Raw genomic sequence first — 14,111 nt, forward strand, 5'->3', positions numbered from 1 at the left:
CAGAGGGGGAGTCACACCTGTTCCTTCCACTAGCCGCAGAACATGCCTCAGGTGGGTGGATGTGCCAAGACTGCACTAGCTCTAATTGGTAGGAGGCAGGTGGCTCTTCCCCTGCGAAGGCATGGGGCTGCACCCACTCGAGGAAGTACAATTGCCACTTTCTCTGTTTTGCGTCCAAAAACTGCAACCAGGTGCCTTAAAAGAAAGCAGGACAGACAGCAGCCTGTGCTCACAGGAGATGAACTCGCCAACTGCGAACACATTAGTCCTGCCCCATCTTTAGAGCCCAGCAGTGCAGAAGCGTTAGAGCTATTGTGCAAACATAGGAGAAGACATACAGATAAAGAAGGGAGAGAGATTCAGGAAGATTGCGGATGAGGGAGAGAGAGAGAGGGTGGGTGAATGGGATATTATAATAGTTTTGCATATACAGAAATTGGAAATTGCCACCATTTGCATTCATAGGACCTTCTTCTATCCACCATGTATTCTTCAAAATGCCAGAGCCACAAATCAGAGACTGCATTAATCTATTAGAGCTCTATTTATATCCCTCATCCCAGCCATCTGCTTTCTGTCGAGAGGAATGAAGCTATTCATTGGGAGGGAAGTTAAACAGGTTAGCTCATTAGGCTTGAGCAGGGCTCTTTAGGTATGCATTACAGCTTATTCTAGCACTCTCCACAGAGCTCTTAAATATTTGGAGGCAGATGAAGACACATCTAGGTTCACCTCATGAGGGCAATGGCAATCAAGGGAACAATGTTTGAGTCTTTGTATATTTATTTCCAATATTTCAGTGAGATGGAGGACATTCAAGTTAAGAGCAACCATCTGACCCAGTCTGGATTTCATGGTCACTCCTTGGTCACAGGCACATGAATGTGATTTCTGTAAAAGGAAATCAGCTGTTTTCTTCCTCTTTGAAAAGAGGTAAAAATATATAACAATAACAAAATTATATTATAAATTACACTATTACATTAATAATTACAATATTTTGTCAAAGACAATATTTTCATAGAATGGCCCCGGACAATATATGTCTCCTCATTATTGATAATTAATGATCACATCTATTGCAATGTAATATAGAGTTTAAAAGAAAAGATTATTTTATAAACTGCCCACAGAATCACAGATCAGTGACAGAACACAGATTCTAAATAGCTTCAGCACTTCATTACCTTCTTGTTTGAAGACAAATCCCTGGAAACCTGACAAAATCCTTTTTCTTAAATAAAGCCTGGAAATAAAGCCCTATCTGAAATCCACATAGACCACACCAATACAGGTACAGAGGCTGCTAACATACTCACCACTCCATGGGTGTTTGAGTTTCATACATGAGGGAATTTGTCCATGTTTGACTGTTAGAAATTCAATAACTCGCCTCTAATCTGGTTTAAAAGTCTCATATGTCTGCAAAGGCGATGCCCATCTTTGGGCAATAAAGGATTACTTCATCCAAGTAATTGATTGTTTGAGCTGTGAAGTGGAGCTAGACCATGTGATGAGTGCAAACTATGCCCTAAGGAGGCTACTTTCCCCTTAGTTCAATTGCAAATTACAGAGTACATCATCATCTACAAATACACAAACTTTTAAGGAGAAAAGGGAAATGGAAAATGTCAATTGGAAAGGGTAGTCAATACATCTCAGTTTCTGCTGTGATGTGTTTCACAATGCAACTTGAACTGGATCCAGTCTCACTGTAAAAGACTTAAAGATCCTCTGCTGTCACCAATTAAAGCCATAAAAACTCATCTATGCTCATCAAAATTACATATTTATAAGTCATTTCCAAGAAAAAAATCCCTTAATGCCAAAGTGTCTTAGATGTAAATCTACACCTTTGTCTTATTCAGTATGCATGGATCTATGAATATGCAAATAGGCTCCCCTTTTATCTCCACCCATGCCTCTGCCACTTGCCTGCAGCTCAAGCTTACTTGCTCACCTTCAACTGTGCTCATTAAAGACACTAAACTGCTTGTTTCCTGTATTGCTAACTACTGGGTGCTACGCAATGATAAGCAGTAATATTGGAGTAATTCAGCCTACATGTTTGAACTGGAAACTGACCCAGAAGAAGAGCAAACTGTACAGAGTTGCCTACAAGTCAATGTATCAGAATGGTAATGTGTTTTGTGCAACACTCCCTATAATTTTAGAAACCTAATCTTAACAGATAAAATGATTCTTTGGCTTGACTATGGTCCAGGTCACCAGCTCTGACAAGTTAACTACTTTGTAAACATCCAGAAGTACCATAAGGAAGAAACAATTCGAACACCACAGAAAGTCTCTGGAAAAAGGCAACTAGTTTGTAAAGAATATACAGTCTATATGCAGTATACTATATACAGTGTGCAGGTATTACATTTACAGTGACATTACATTACATTACATACATTATACATACATTATAAGAATAACTGAAGATACAGAATGCCCCATTGAAAAAATATTTCAAAATAAACACACAATCTCATATCCATGTCTTATATTTATTTAGTTGTGCATGGTTTTCTTTGCAAAATGTGCCAACACTGGTTTCTTCTTGACCAGAGAGCATGGGCAATGACTACATGTGGGAGTTGCTTGCCTTCAGGGCTTTGTCAGAAAGCATGTGTCATATGCACTTGCTAACGCAGTTCTAGCAGCTTGAGGATGACCTGTGACATGTTTTCTTTGTGAACAACCCCAAAGTTATGTGAAGTATTCTGTCAGAATTACTGTAATGAATATAACCATCATTAATTCAGCAGCTTGGCTATCTGACAAACTGTTTTGAATAACATTCAACCTAACTTTCTTTGTCAACATCCCAAATCATAACATGCCTTTTAATATGAATCAATTGACATGAATCATTGTGGTACTTGCCAGGCTAACATCTAACATTATCTAGCACACTAGTTTTGTTGTATATAGTCCGCAGATAAAACACAAGAAAACTAAACTTACTGGTTGACCATCATGTTGGCTCGTACATGCTGTGTCCCCAAGAAAAATTAATGGAAGAGAATTGGGCTTCAAAACATCTTTTTTTTAAATAAAATTTACAAAACAATCCTCTGTAAAGTGAGTGCTGCCAACCAGAGTTTATTCTGGAAGTTTGTCTAGGACACTCCAATTTCTCCACTAATTTTTTGCACTTATTTCTCTCGGATTTTCAGATCCATTGGAAATATATGAAGCATCACATTCACTCCTTTCACAACTTTGCAACTGAAAACAGAACGCGTCTCTGCCATAATATTTAAAATAGTTCCAACAGCTGGCCAAATCAGATATCAACTACACTTCTTATACCACACATTTCACCAGAGCATTATTGTAATGATATGGAAAGTCCCACCCTGCAAGTTCATAGGCTTGGTTCCTTGTTTCTAATGTATAAAACCTTGGGTCTCTGTATCTGTCATTGGTACACCTTAGTTCCAAAGCCAGTTTGTTCAGCCATAGTGTTGACTGCTTATTTCGGTCGTGATTTGTCTTCTAACATATAAAATCACCACATAGACATGTTACCAAGGTTAAAAACATTTCCACTGGAGGGGGTCTTTATTTAGGAACTGACTGACTTCTGAGCCCCACATGGTAACAAGACCAATGCTATTCTCATATCTTTTAGCTCTATGTTGAGATACACCTGGGAGGATGCAGAAGGAAATTAATTTGGATGCTGAACAGTCTCTCTCCTCTTTTATAGAACAACTGCTTCCGGTGTGAAGAGGAATGGACCTGAACTTATTTATTAGCCAATCTAGCATATCTCAACATGACACCAGAAAAGCAGTCACTCCACCTCACAATTCACCAAACCTCTTTCTGCCAAATGAGATCACTCTCCTGTGTAAACTGACTCACATTGCACATAACACCAGCTTTAACTCTACAGAAGTGTTAAATGAATAAATCTGAGATATTGGTAAACTCCTACTGAAAATAGAGCAATATAGCACATTATAACTGCATTGTTAATCTGATTTCAGTTTTGAGTTTTATTTGTCTTCTGGATGTAAACCATTTGGCTACATATCACGTAATAAGCAAGCAGCACCATTTCAAGTTCAAGTTCAAGTTCAAGTTTCAAGTTTGGTTTATTTGTCACATACATAGTCATACACAGTATAACTCGCAGTGAAATGGTTGAGAGTGCTCTGTCCAAACTGAGGAAAAAGAAAAAGGGCACTGTCCTAACTTCCATGTATTTTTCACATACTAAGGCTGCACTCAAGACCATAACCTTTCATCATCGAATAAAAAAGACAAAATTAAGCCCAAGACACAGTCAATCAAACCTCTTTAGCACAGCCTAAAACCATTGTTAGTAAAGCACTCCAGCAGGCTGAAACAACCATTACAAAACCAAAACTGCTTGTGTTCTTGGGATCGCTTCAGCACTAGAAATCACACATCGCTGATCTATGGTGTACACTGCGGCTAGACCTCTCCCACTGACAGCCTTTTCCAATTCTTGCACAGATTTTACATGCACATTCCCGATTTGCTAAGCAGTAGGGCATGGCTTTTTCTTGACTTCAAAGGTGAAGGATGCCACAATGCCGCCAACAGTTCATGCCTCATGTTTTAAAATAGTATAGCAATCCTTCCTGCATTCTAAAGAGCTGTCCTACACAATCCAATCCAAAATATTTCTTGCTTTTTGTCCAAAGCCTGACCCCATGATTCTCGGCAGGAAACGTTAAATGAGTATTGTTAAATGGGTGCTGTTTAGTGACTTGATGTTTAGTGACTTAACTGAACAAATTATACCTTTACTGACAACTGGTCTTTTAACAGCTTGTTCAGTATATAAACATGGGAGCTTAGCTTCAGAGCTGTAAGCTTTTCCAGCCAGAAATTGTAATTACAGTGTACATGTTAATTACTGTGCCTTTCATTTACAGAAGTTTGAACGAATTCCAAAAAAATCATTCTGACACTGGAAAAAGAATGAATCATGCTGTCCAGTGTATAATCTACCCAGGCAGCCAGACAAAGCTCCTTCGAAGAGGCTGGGTAAAGCATCTGGGCTTTCATTGGACACTCAGCACTGAGTTGCTTATTAAACGTAATAAGTTAATTTAGTGTTTATTACAGAGAACGGGTTATTGCAAAGCCCTATAAAATTAGTACCTTTATATTCATACCTAGGTAGAGAAAGTTGGCACTATTCTGTTGCAAAAGGACAACTCCTATGCAGAGCACTTTTGAGCACAGAAGGTCACTGCACAGCAGTAAGGCAGTTGAGCCATTCTGATTACACAGCAGGATTCCAAAGCTGGGGTTTGGTGAGAATGAAGAGAGGAGCCGGGCACAGTCACCTGCTGGCAGTTGCCCTTTATGCCTTTCTGCTGTCCGGGAATTGTATTGAGTTTCCCATTTAGTTGGCTGCACACCCTCAGGAGAGGAAAAACCATGAAAAGCTTTTAGCAATCTACAACATTCAGAATCCATTAACAGATTAGAAGATGGCACAGAGAACTATATTGGTGTTTATTGTATGAAATAATTTTTTTGTCAGAAGCTAAATGAAACTTTAGTGCAGCTTTGCAGTTTTAAGTGATGTTTCTTGTGCCGTGAATACAGGAAGATTTTAAATCAGTGGATTTAATGAGTAAGAAGTAATAACTGGCACACGGAAAACATTTAGATGAAAAAATGCTGACATCAACTGTACAAATAAGGAATTACACTTAACTGATGGTACGGAAAAGGCCGAGACAAATGGACTGAAATTAGAGAGCGCAGATGTAACCATGTTCTCTGAAATGATCTTGTTTTTTTTGCCTTCAAGTAGCTGCACACGTAAATTCCAACGGTTTTGTCAGAAATGTAAAAATGTATGTCTATGTCTCTGGGGAAAAGGTGAGTGTTATTTAATCTACTATGTCCATATCTATTTTATAAGTATAATAAAGTATAAAAAAAATTAGGGGAAAAAAAAGGATTTAAGTATACAAATTCAGTAGTGAAAGGCATGCCAAAACACTCCAAAGCCAAATTACAAAATTACATCTCATCAGTCCTTTTTTAACCAGTTCCTGAGTCCAACATATTGAGAATATATTCAGAATACATTTAATGAAAACACCATCTAATAATTCTTGGCAGCAATATGACAAGTTGTCTTACTGATAAACTATAACCATGTGACATGTAAATGTAGATGCAGTGGCATCTATAGCAAAAGAACAGTCTTGCACTGTTGCATTCTGTAAAAGCTCTGAAGGTTATAGTGATGGCACCGATACTTTCATGGCTGAAGAAGCCATTTGGAATTGTGTGTTTTCATGTGTTGTAATACCAGCAATAAGAGGGCACAATATTTTTATATTTAAAAAAGTCAGCAGCTTAATGGAATCATTCTTCCATTTACTTGTGACCCGTTGTTTAATTTTGGCTTTGGAAAACTGGTCCCACATCAGCAGAAGCTGGTAATGGAGATTTAAGATGAAAACAAAAGTTTCTTCTGTTGCTGTTTGGCAGTGCTAGTCCTTTGTGATCTCTGACTTGATTCTGCCTACATATCATAAAGATAACAAAACAGTTATTGTTGTGGTCGTGCTACGAGATCTCTGATGTACTGTTGACTGTAGAAGAGTCAGGTGAAAAATTGGTGTTTCTAACCAGCAATGCTGATATTCCTGAGAGGGAACTTGCTGATCTTAGAGAAGCATTACTGAGTTAACATAGCAAATACCTGCTGAACCCAAGCCCTTGTTACCAATCTGGCCGATTGGGTTTTTAGTGATAAAGGTGCATCTGCTTTGAAACAAAACCCCAAGAAGAAGGGAAGAAAATCCTCACATAAAAGTGTTGCTAATCATCCTCCCTGTTCTTTCGCAGACATGAGTCCGCCGGTGCACCTTAAGCACATAAGCCTGCCTGAAACGCTTCCCGCACTCTGTGCACTCAAACGGCTTCTCCCCGGTGTGAATCTGCATGTGCCGCTTCAGACGGCAGGATGTAAAGAAGCTTTTGCCGCACTGCGGGCAGGTGTATGGCCTCACTCCAGTGTGGTAGCGCATGTGCAACTGGAGGTAGCAGGCCTGCGTGAAGCTTTTGTCGCAGTGCGAGCACTGGAAGGGCTTGTGGCCCGTGTGGTAGCGCTGGTGTTTTAGCAGCTCGCCGAAGGAGAAGAAGCTCTTGCCGCAGTCGGCGCAGAGGAAAGGCCGCTCACCCGTGTGCGTGAGCTCGTGGCGCGTGAGGCTGGCCTTGTAGGCAAAGGTCTTGTCGCAGAGTGAGCAGCGGAAAGTCTTCTCCTTGGTGTGGCCGGCCATGTGGGCACGGAGTGTGCGCTCTCGTTTGAAGCTCTTGCCGCAGTGTGAGCACAGGTGCGGCTTCTCTTTGGAGTGCGTCCACTCATGCTTGCGTAGGGCGCCTGGGTAAAGAAAGCTCTTGTCACAGTGCGCACACTGGTACGGCCGTTCAGCCGTGTGTATGCGCTGGTGTGACAGCAGGGCACCACGGTACGTGAAGCCCTTACCGCAGCCACAGCGGTACGGCCGGTCAGGCCGGTGTGCCAGCAGGTGCCGCTTGAAGCTGGTGACGCAGGCGAAGGTGGCCTCACACAGCGTGCACTTGTGTGGCCGCTCGTCCAGGTGGCCGCGTTTGTGCCGGACCAGCGCCGCCTGGCAGCTGAGGCGCTTGCCACAGTCGCTGCAGCGATTCAGCTCATCCTGGGCATGGCTGCGGTGGTGATCCCGCCGTGCGCTCAGTGAGCTGAAGTTCTCACCACAGTACAGGCAGCAGTACATCTGGGGCTCACTGGCTCCAGGCTCTTCCCCCTTCGCCTCGAGTCCCAACTCCTCGGTGGGCCTGGAGGCATGGATGAGGCGATGGCGGCGCAGGGCCTGGATGTGGGAGAAGCGGCGGCCACAGCGCAAGGCCGTGCATTGGAAGGGTTGCTCGCCAGTGTGCGTGCGCTCGTGTGCTTTGAGCATACCTGGGTAGCGGTAGCCTTTGCCACACACCTGGCACATATGAGGCTCCTTCTTGCCATCCTCCTGTGGAACCGGGTGTATCTTTTTGATGTGGCTTTTCAGGTACCGCTCTTGAGCATGGGTGAAGGGGCACATAGGACAGGAGAAGACCTTTGAGGAGACGTCTGCAAAAGAATCTGGTTTGAGAGACAATACAGTGTCAGTTGCAGTGACCAGTATAACCAAAATCAAATAATTCTCTATGTATTACGTTAATATGAAGCAAACATTTCTATTGCACATAAATTAACCCGAATGAACTTGCTGCCAAATGGTAGCTTACTATACAAACAAAGTCTGATATTACTATTATAAAGATGTGGATGGGATATAACCTGTAATTCCATCATTTGAGATCAAACCAGAAGACACATCAGAAAGTTCAACAGAATCCCTTGAAAACAAGGAACATAATACAAATATACAGGATAAATACATTTAAATAAACTTGGGTCTTAATTTTTGTATTTACCTCTAGATCTCAGGGCATGGTCTAACATTCAATTTATTTTGTGACAGAATCATGATCCAATTATTACTGAAACATGGTGTCCACAACCTTTGCTGTGAGACGAACGTTTAAGCATTTTGCTAGCATGTAAAAACATACTTGAACACAATGTGACTTAGTAACAGAGGAATAAATTTACATTTATGGCATTTAGCTGACGCTTTTATCCAAAATAACTTACAATTATAAGCCTTGCTCAGGGACCCAACAGTAGCAACTTGGCAATGGTGGGGTTTGAACTGGCAACCTTCTGATTACAAGTCAAGTACCAATGAAATCCATGTCAGCAGCAATTCCATGTGTTTACCTGTTATTTGATGCAACGGGACCTGCATTCAACTCTTTGACTGCTTCAGAGTTTCTCTTAACTGTGGCAGGCCTTCTTCTCTGCTTTTGGCAGCTAACCACTTTATGGAGCACAGGTTTTCTTTTCTGCTTTTGGAGGTTCACCATTTTGATCTTCCAAGTCTTCTTGGGCTCTCGGGCTGATCTCCGAATCGCTGTGAGATGCGTGAGCGTAGTTGACTCTTCATGGGCGCATGCAGGCATGCATGGCGAAGGGTCCAGTGCGGATGTGCCAGCTGGGTTACTGTCCGACCAGTTTCCACCCACTGTAGGGTCACACACATTCTCCTCTGGTCTCCGTCTTTTCGCACCCTTCAAAGATCCGTCACCCTCCTTACAGTGTAGAGCAGTTTCCCCCAAATAGTCCTCAGCATCAGCCCCTCTTTCACTCCCAAGGTCATTTTCCCTAGTTGTTCTGTTATCCTGTGACTGCCTCAGTTGAAAATCATCAGCATGCAGCTGGTTGATTCCATGCTCAGCAGCTTCCACTCCAGGAAGGCACTCTCTGGCCGGATTTGCATCTAGTTCGCCATCTGCCCATTCTGACATGACCACAACGGTCAATACGTCTGTTGCATCCATAACACACTCCGGGATCTGAGCGGGAACTGAGTCCACTGGGGAATTTGGCAGATGGCTGCCTGTGCCAAGACGGTGCATGGTGTCTCTCTTGCCAGACAAAGCAGAGAGGATGCAGCCACCCACACTCAAGCATGGTGAGGAGGCTTAGGAGGGAAGTAAAAGAAAAGTGATCAGCTTCAGATTTAACTAGCAGAGTACTCGGACTTTATAACTTGGCAACAAGTTTATCAGCTTGATTTGGGCCAATTTTGTGTGTGCTCCTTTCACTAAAGTAAACTAAAAGATTAAATAAACAGCTATGGACAGGGGTCCTAAAAGTAATGAAAATGAACTGAAAAGGTATATGTACATAAATACTGACAACATTTAGGGTCATGATTTAGAATTCATCTGTCACAGCTAGGAAGTTGTATTTTTTAATACTGAACTGTTGAACATTAAAGGTTTTGATAGTTCAACTGTTGAACAATAAAAGGTAGCTACGCTGTTATTTCTTTGGTTGTATGCATGTAACAATGCATTCTACAATAAGAACACAATTACAAAATATAACAATTAACATGTACTACAAAAAAATGCAATTATAAAGGCATCTATCCATTATAATAGCTTTTTATGACCTCTTAACCGCATAAGAACTTTGGTGAAAGGCCAACCAATATTTTATTGGTTCTCACTTTGATTTTGGGGTATAGATAACCCAAAGAATCATGGACAATAATTAAATACTAATGAACTTGTTCAAAATAGTAATACATGTCAAAATCTTTGTTGATACCACCTGATCATCTCACGGAACAAGTGGACAGACATGCTGAGCACTGACTTAAGAAGTGTCCTAAGCAATTAATTGTAATATTTGTCAATCTACTGCTGAAACTTAATTGCACTGCACTAACAGACTAAAGGTATCAAATATTGGTCCTGATGGAGCGCAGCACTACATAGTTTAACCTGCTATGATCAAATGATTCATGTGGTCTGCTTCCCTGGTCCCTGAAGCAAACAGCACCCTTGTTGAAGGCACTACATACATTTTGACAACAATTTTTCATATCTAAAAAAAACCCCCACAAAAATGTAATTACTGACAGCAGGACTAAGAGTTCCATTACCTACCAGGAGCGTCCAGATGCCCAAGGAACTTATGGTGATGGAGCAGTGACTTCAAGTTGTCTGGGTTACTGATGGATTCCTCACAGTCCTTTAAAACAGAAGACTCAGAGCCCAGCCAATCTACAGTCTTAAATCACAAGGATAGAAAAGCATTTGAACAATTCTTTAGTCAATCAAACAATTATGGACTGAGCAATTAGGCCCATTATTTTGTATAACACAGAATTATTAATTATTTTTTGGATGGTCATCAAAATCAAAGTAGACTCATTTCAAAATGCTTCATGATTTCCTACCTGCAGGAGATCAGGGACAGGCAGGAAGTGCCCCAGTCGGGACAGAAAGTCCCACATTAGCGTCTGAATAGCAGAGTCATAATCCGGACCAAACTCCACTGGAAATATATGCTGTAGAGAGCAGAGACAGGGATATAAATAATGGAAATACTATAAATGTTACCACCCTAACTAAATGAAAATTCAAAATTCATTTTTACACAGTTAAGATGTGTTTATTATCCTGGAAAGGCATTTGAAATTACTGAAATTTGTGGAATTTCTGGTACTCGTTTCATTAGGGCTTTACCACATCTGGTAAGAAATCTTCACAGTGTTCACAGATTTAATTAAAAACACATAAAAACAGAACTGACTAAATAATGTTACTATGACATTACTATAAAACTTGGATCAACTGTGTCATTTCTACGATAACTTCTTTAAACATTACAATGGCAAGGTGATCGCAATGAAAACATCATAGCATATCATAGCATCCCTTAGATGTCATTTTGGCTATATGTAAACTGTAATGATAAATATATTATTATGTAAATAATAATTATGTAATTATGTAAATTAATTTACATAATTCACTTTAGGCAAACTAGTTTTTATACTTTTTAAAAAACATTTTGCTACTTGTGCATATGTTACACTAGTGGGAAACAGCAGACTAGCTTGCTGACAGTAAGTATGAATAGCAATTTTTAGTAATAGCGCAAGTTGCTTAGCGACTGTCACTGTTACACATTTCACATGGACGTGCAACACAACAAATGGTCTTAGTTGAGCTTAGGCAAAAACTTTACTTAGGCTCAACTTTACTGTAACAAGCCTGAAATCCTGTCTGAAAAATGATCTTAGCCACAACCAGTTTAGCAATTATTACCCTCAATATTCTGCCTTTAAAATCTGCCTTTATTTTTTTTAAGCTTCTTGGAACACAACCTTCAGATCTCTCTCTCATAAGGTTTAAAAAATTATTACATGAGCATGGAAAGTCATTTCCTAAGAGATTTCTGACCTGGAAGAAGTGATCTCTCTCATCAGTGTTTTTAATGAGGGTTTGGACCAGCTCCACAAAAGGCAGTCCTGCCTCTCCCACCTCTGCGCTGTCCACCTGCATGACCAAATGGCAGACTGATCGCAAGTTGCATGTACATTTCTCCATACACTCCTGCACTTCAGTGGGAGCACATATAGTCCAATAAATGTGCAGGCTGCATGATGGTCTTTCTGATATTATGGGGTATATTTGTCTTACATCTTTGACTAGGGGCAGGGACAGCTGGATGCTGTTGAGGTGAGTCTGAATTGTATGTGTATCCACTGGCTCGCCCCGGCAGCACAACTCCAGAATCAGCTAGAGGAAACATATACATATCCTTATGATCAACTGCTGATACTGCAGGTTTAAATAATTTGTAGCAATTGAACCAGTGGAGGCAGAACATTACAAGTCAGTGCAATGGCATGAAGCAGTTCTAAGAAAACAAAAAACAGAGGACCATAACTGAAAAGAACGAGGGAAATGGATAAATGCTTCCTATAATTAAGCCTGGTACTGGACCAAGGCCAAAAGTCACACATTAGCTCAAGCACTGCCACCCTTCAAATGTAATGTACACGGCAATCATGTCACAAATTTCCTACCTTCTGTTCACTCCAATCAAGCAATTGATCAGTACATCAATAAACACACAAGAGTTCATGTTGAAGGCATCACCTTTGCTCGCAGTCCCAGAATAAGTTCAACTCCGTGAGTGTGGCTGAAGAGCTCTGGGACAGCTTCAGAAACCAGTGACACAAAGTCTGCCAATATCCCATATTGCATCACATTCCGCTGCTGCATGACACGCCACAGGAGGGCAGACATGAGCCGAAGTGGTGGAACCAAAAGGCGCAGAGAGGACAGAGGCAGAGACTGATCTGAAACATGGCGCACGCTGTCAATTAAACATCATTAAACAAAACTTCAAGAGCCTTGCTGTGACAAACAAGCATAAGCGCTTTATTACTATAAGTGAGGAAAGGAATTTTACTTCAGTTCAGTTAAGCAACACTATTCATACTAACGTGGATCTTTTAGTTTACCAAGCTGAATGAATATAAACTAAACTACATGCATCCCCTGCGTAGTAAAGGGTAATAATGCAGTGAGGATCTAGTTCATACCTATGCTTTGTCTGACACAGCTCAGTACACATTCTTACGGATTGAAAGGATAGTATCTGCAAGTAAACAATTATTTTTACAAAGTAACTAGCGAACATTTGCTTCGTTATTCCTTTTAATCTCACAAACAAACATTGCTTTTGGGTGGAATGCTCCGTTAACAACAGGTTTTCTGAGCGTAGTATTCCACTAGATGGTCTACTGGTGCTGTAACCCAACTCCCAGTACACCTGTAGCCCACTGGAATGGCTTGGTCCTGGCGTACTGAGAAGTGGGATAAAGCAAATAACGTGGAAAGTGTGTCGAAAAAACTGCCAAAGCACCTTAGCGTTAGCTACTATAAGCACGTCAGATAATGTTATTTCCCTCTGCTGCTGACTCTCACACGTCTTTGGTTTTGACGATCGCAACCATTACAACTGCCGAGGACGTGAATTCTGTTCGGTTCAGATAACGTGTACAAACCTCCGCACTAAACGCTCCCTATACTTAAAAAAATAATAACTACAGCCAAGAGTGAGTATACATTATTTGCTTCTGGAAAAAACTATTCGCTGCTTATTAATAACCTTCAATTACCTGCATCCTCCTGTTTTGGCAATCCGACTTCCATCATTGCAGCTTGATAGCTAACACTGTTAGCTGGCTAGGTAGCTACGATAGCAAGGTAAATAGTCTCCTAACCTGTAACTAGCGTTACTTTTTAAGTTACTATGTTCCCACGTGCATTCGAGATGGGTGCTCAAACTCATCATAAATAACTAATACGTTCGTGTCATTACGGTAGGAGAATTGACTAGGAACAGTTTACAACAGTCTGAACACTCTCGCAAGTCTTCACAGAGCTGTTTAACCACCAGACGTTTGCATATGCGCTCTTAGCCGAACCATAGCGCCGCCGTGCGTCCAGATGACTAAATGGTTGCGTCTTTTCTCCCTCCTGTGGACGATGTTCATGAAGTGATAATCATTATACACTACCGTTACCAAACTAAACTTACACGTCTCTCTGAAGTGCTTCAAACTAAATCTGTTATATTCTCATTTGCTGAACCTTCTACAAAGAAACTAAGAAAACGTTTAAGTTGTTTATATAGCTATTTC

General features: G+C 41.0%; 1 protein-coding gene across 2 annotated transcripts; it reads right to left on the bottom strand.

Annotated features, from left to right (window-relative positions):
• Window positions 1–795: 795 nt before the first annotated feature.
• On the bottom strand, window positions 796–13,851 carry si:dkey-14k9.3 (C2H2-type zinc finger protein). 2 transcript variants are annotated; one of them, XM_035519705.1, is made up of 9 exons: window positions 13,587–13,851; window positions 12,559–12,678; window positions 12,097–12,195; window positions 11,857–11,952; window positions 10,848–10,958; window positions 10,555–10,678; window positions 8,816–9,578; window positions 8,333–8,391; window positions 796–8,134 (listed from the first exon to the last, which is right to left on the bottom strand). In XM_035519705.1, exons 1-9 carry the CDS (start codon window positions 13,590–13,592, stop codon window positions 6,819–6,821), a joined length of 2,694 nt encoding a protein of 897 aa, XP_035375598.1. In that variant the 5' UTR covers window positions 13,593–13,851; the 3' UTR covers window positions 796–6,818. The 2 variants fall into 2 exon arrangements, with proteins under 2 accessions (XP_035375598.1, XP_035375594.1); XM_035519701.1 differs by having other exon boundaries at window positions 12,559–12,761.
• Window positions 13,852–14,111: the final 260 nt, after the last annotated feature.

The sequence above is a fragment of the Electrophorus electricus genome, chromosome 2, assembly GCF_013358815.1.
Source record: "Electrophorus electricus isolate fEleEle1 chromosome 2, fEleEle1.pri, whole genome shotgun sequence".
Taxonomy (NCBI): Eukaryota; Metazoa; Chordata; class Actinopteri; order Gymnotiformes; family Gymnotidae; genus Electrophorus; species Electrophorus electricus.

Bases quoted from the DNA above. Each gene is read 5' to 3' on its own strand.
- si:dkey-14k9.3 (XM_035519701.1), bottom strand. From the start codon at position 13,623: ATGATGGAAGTCGGATTGCCAAAACAGGAGGATGCAG. The intron at 12,196-12,558 runs GTGATGCCTTCA...TGTTTCCTCTAG, and splicing joins TTCTGGGACTGCGAGCAAAG to CTGATTCTGGAGTTGTGCTG. The intron at 10,679-10,847 runs GTAGGAAATCAT...TTGTGATTTAAG, and splicing joins CTGTCCCTGATCTCCTGCAG to ACTGTAGATTGGCTGGGCTC.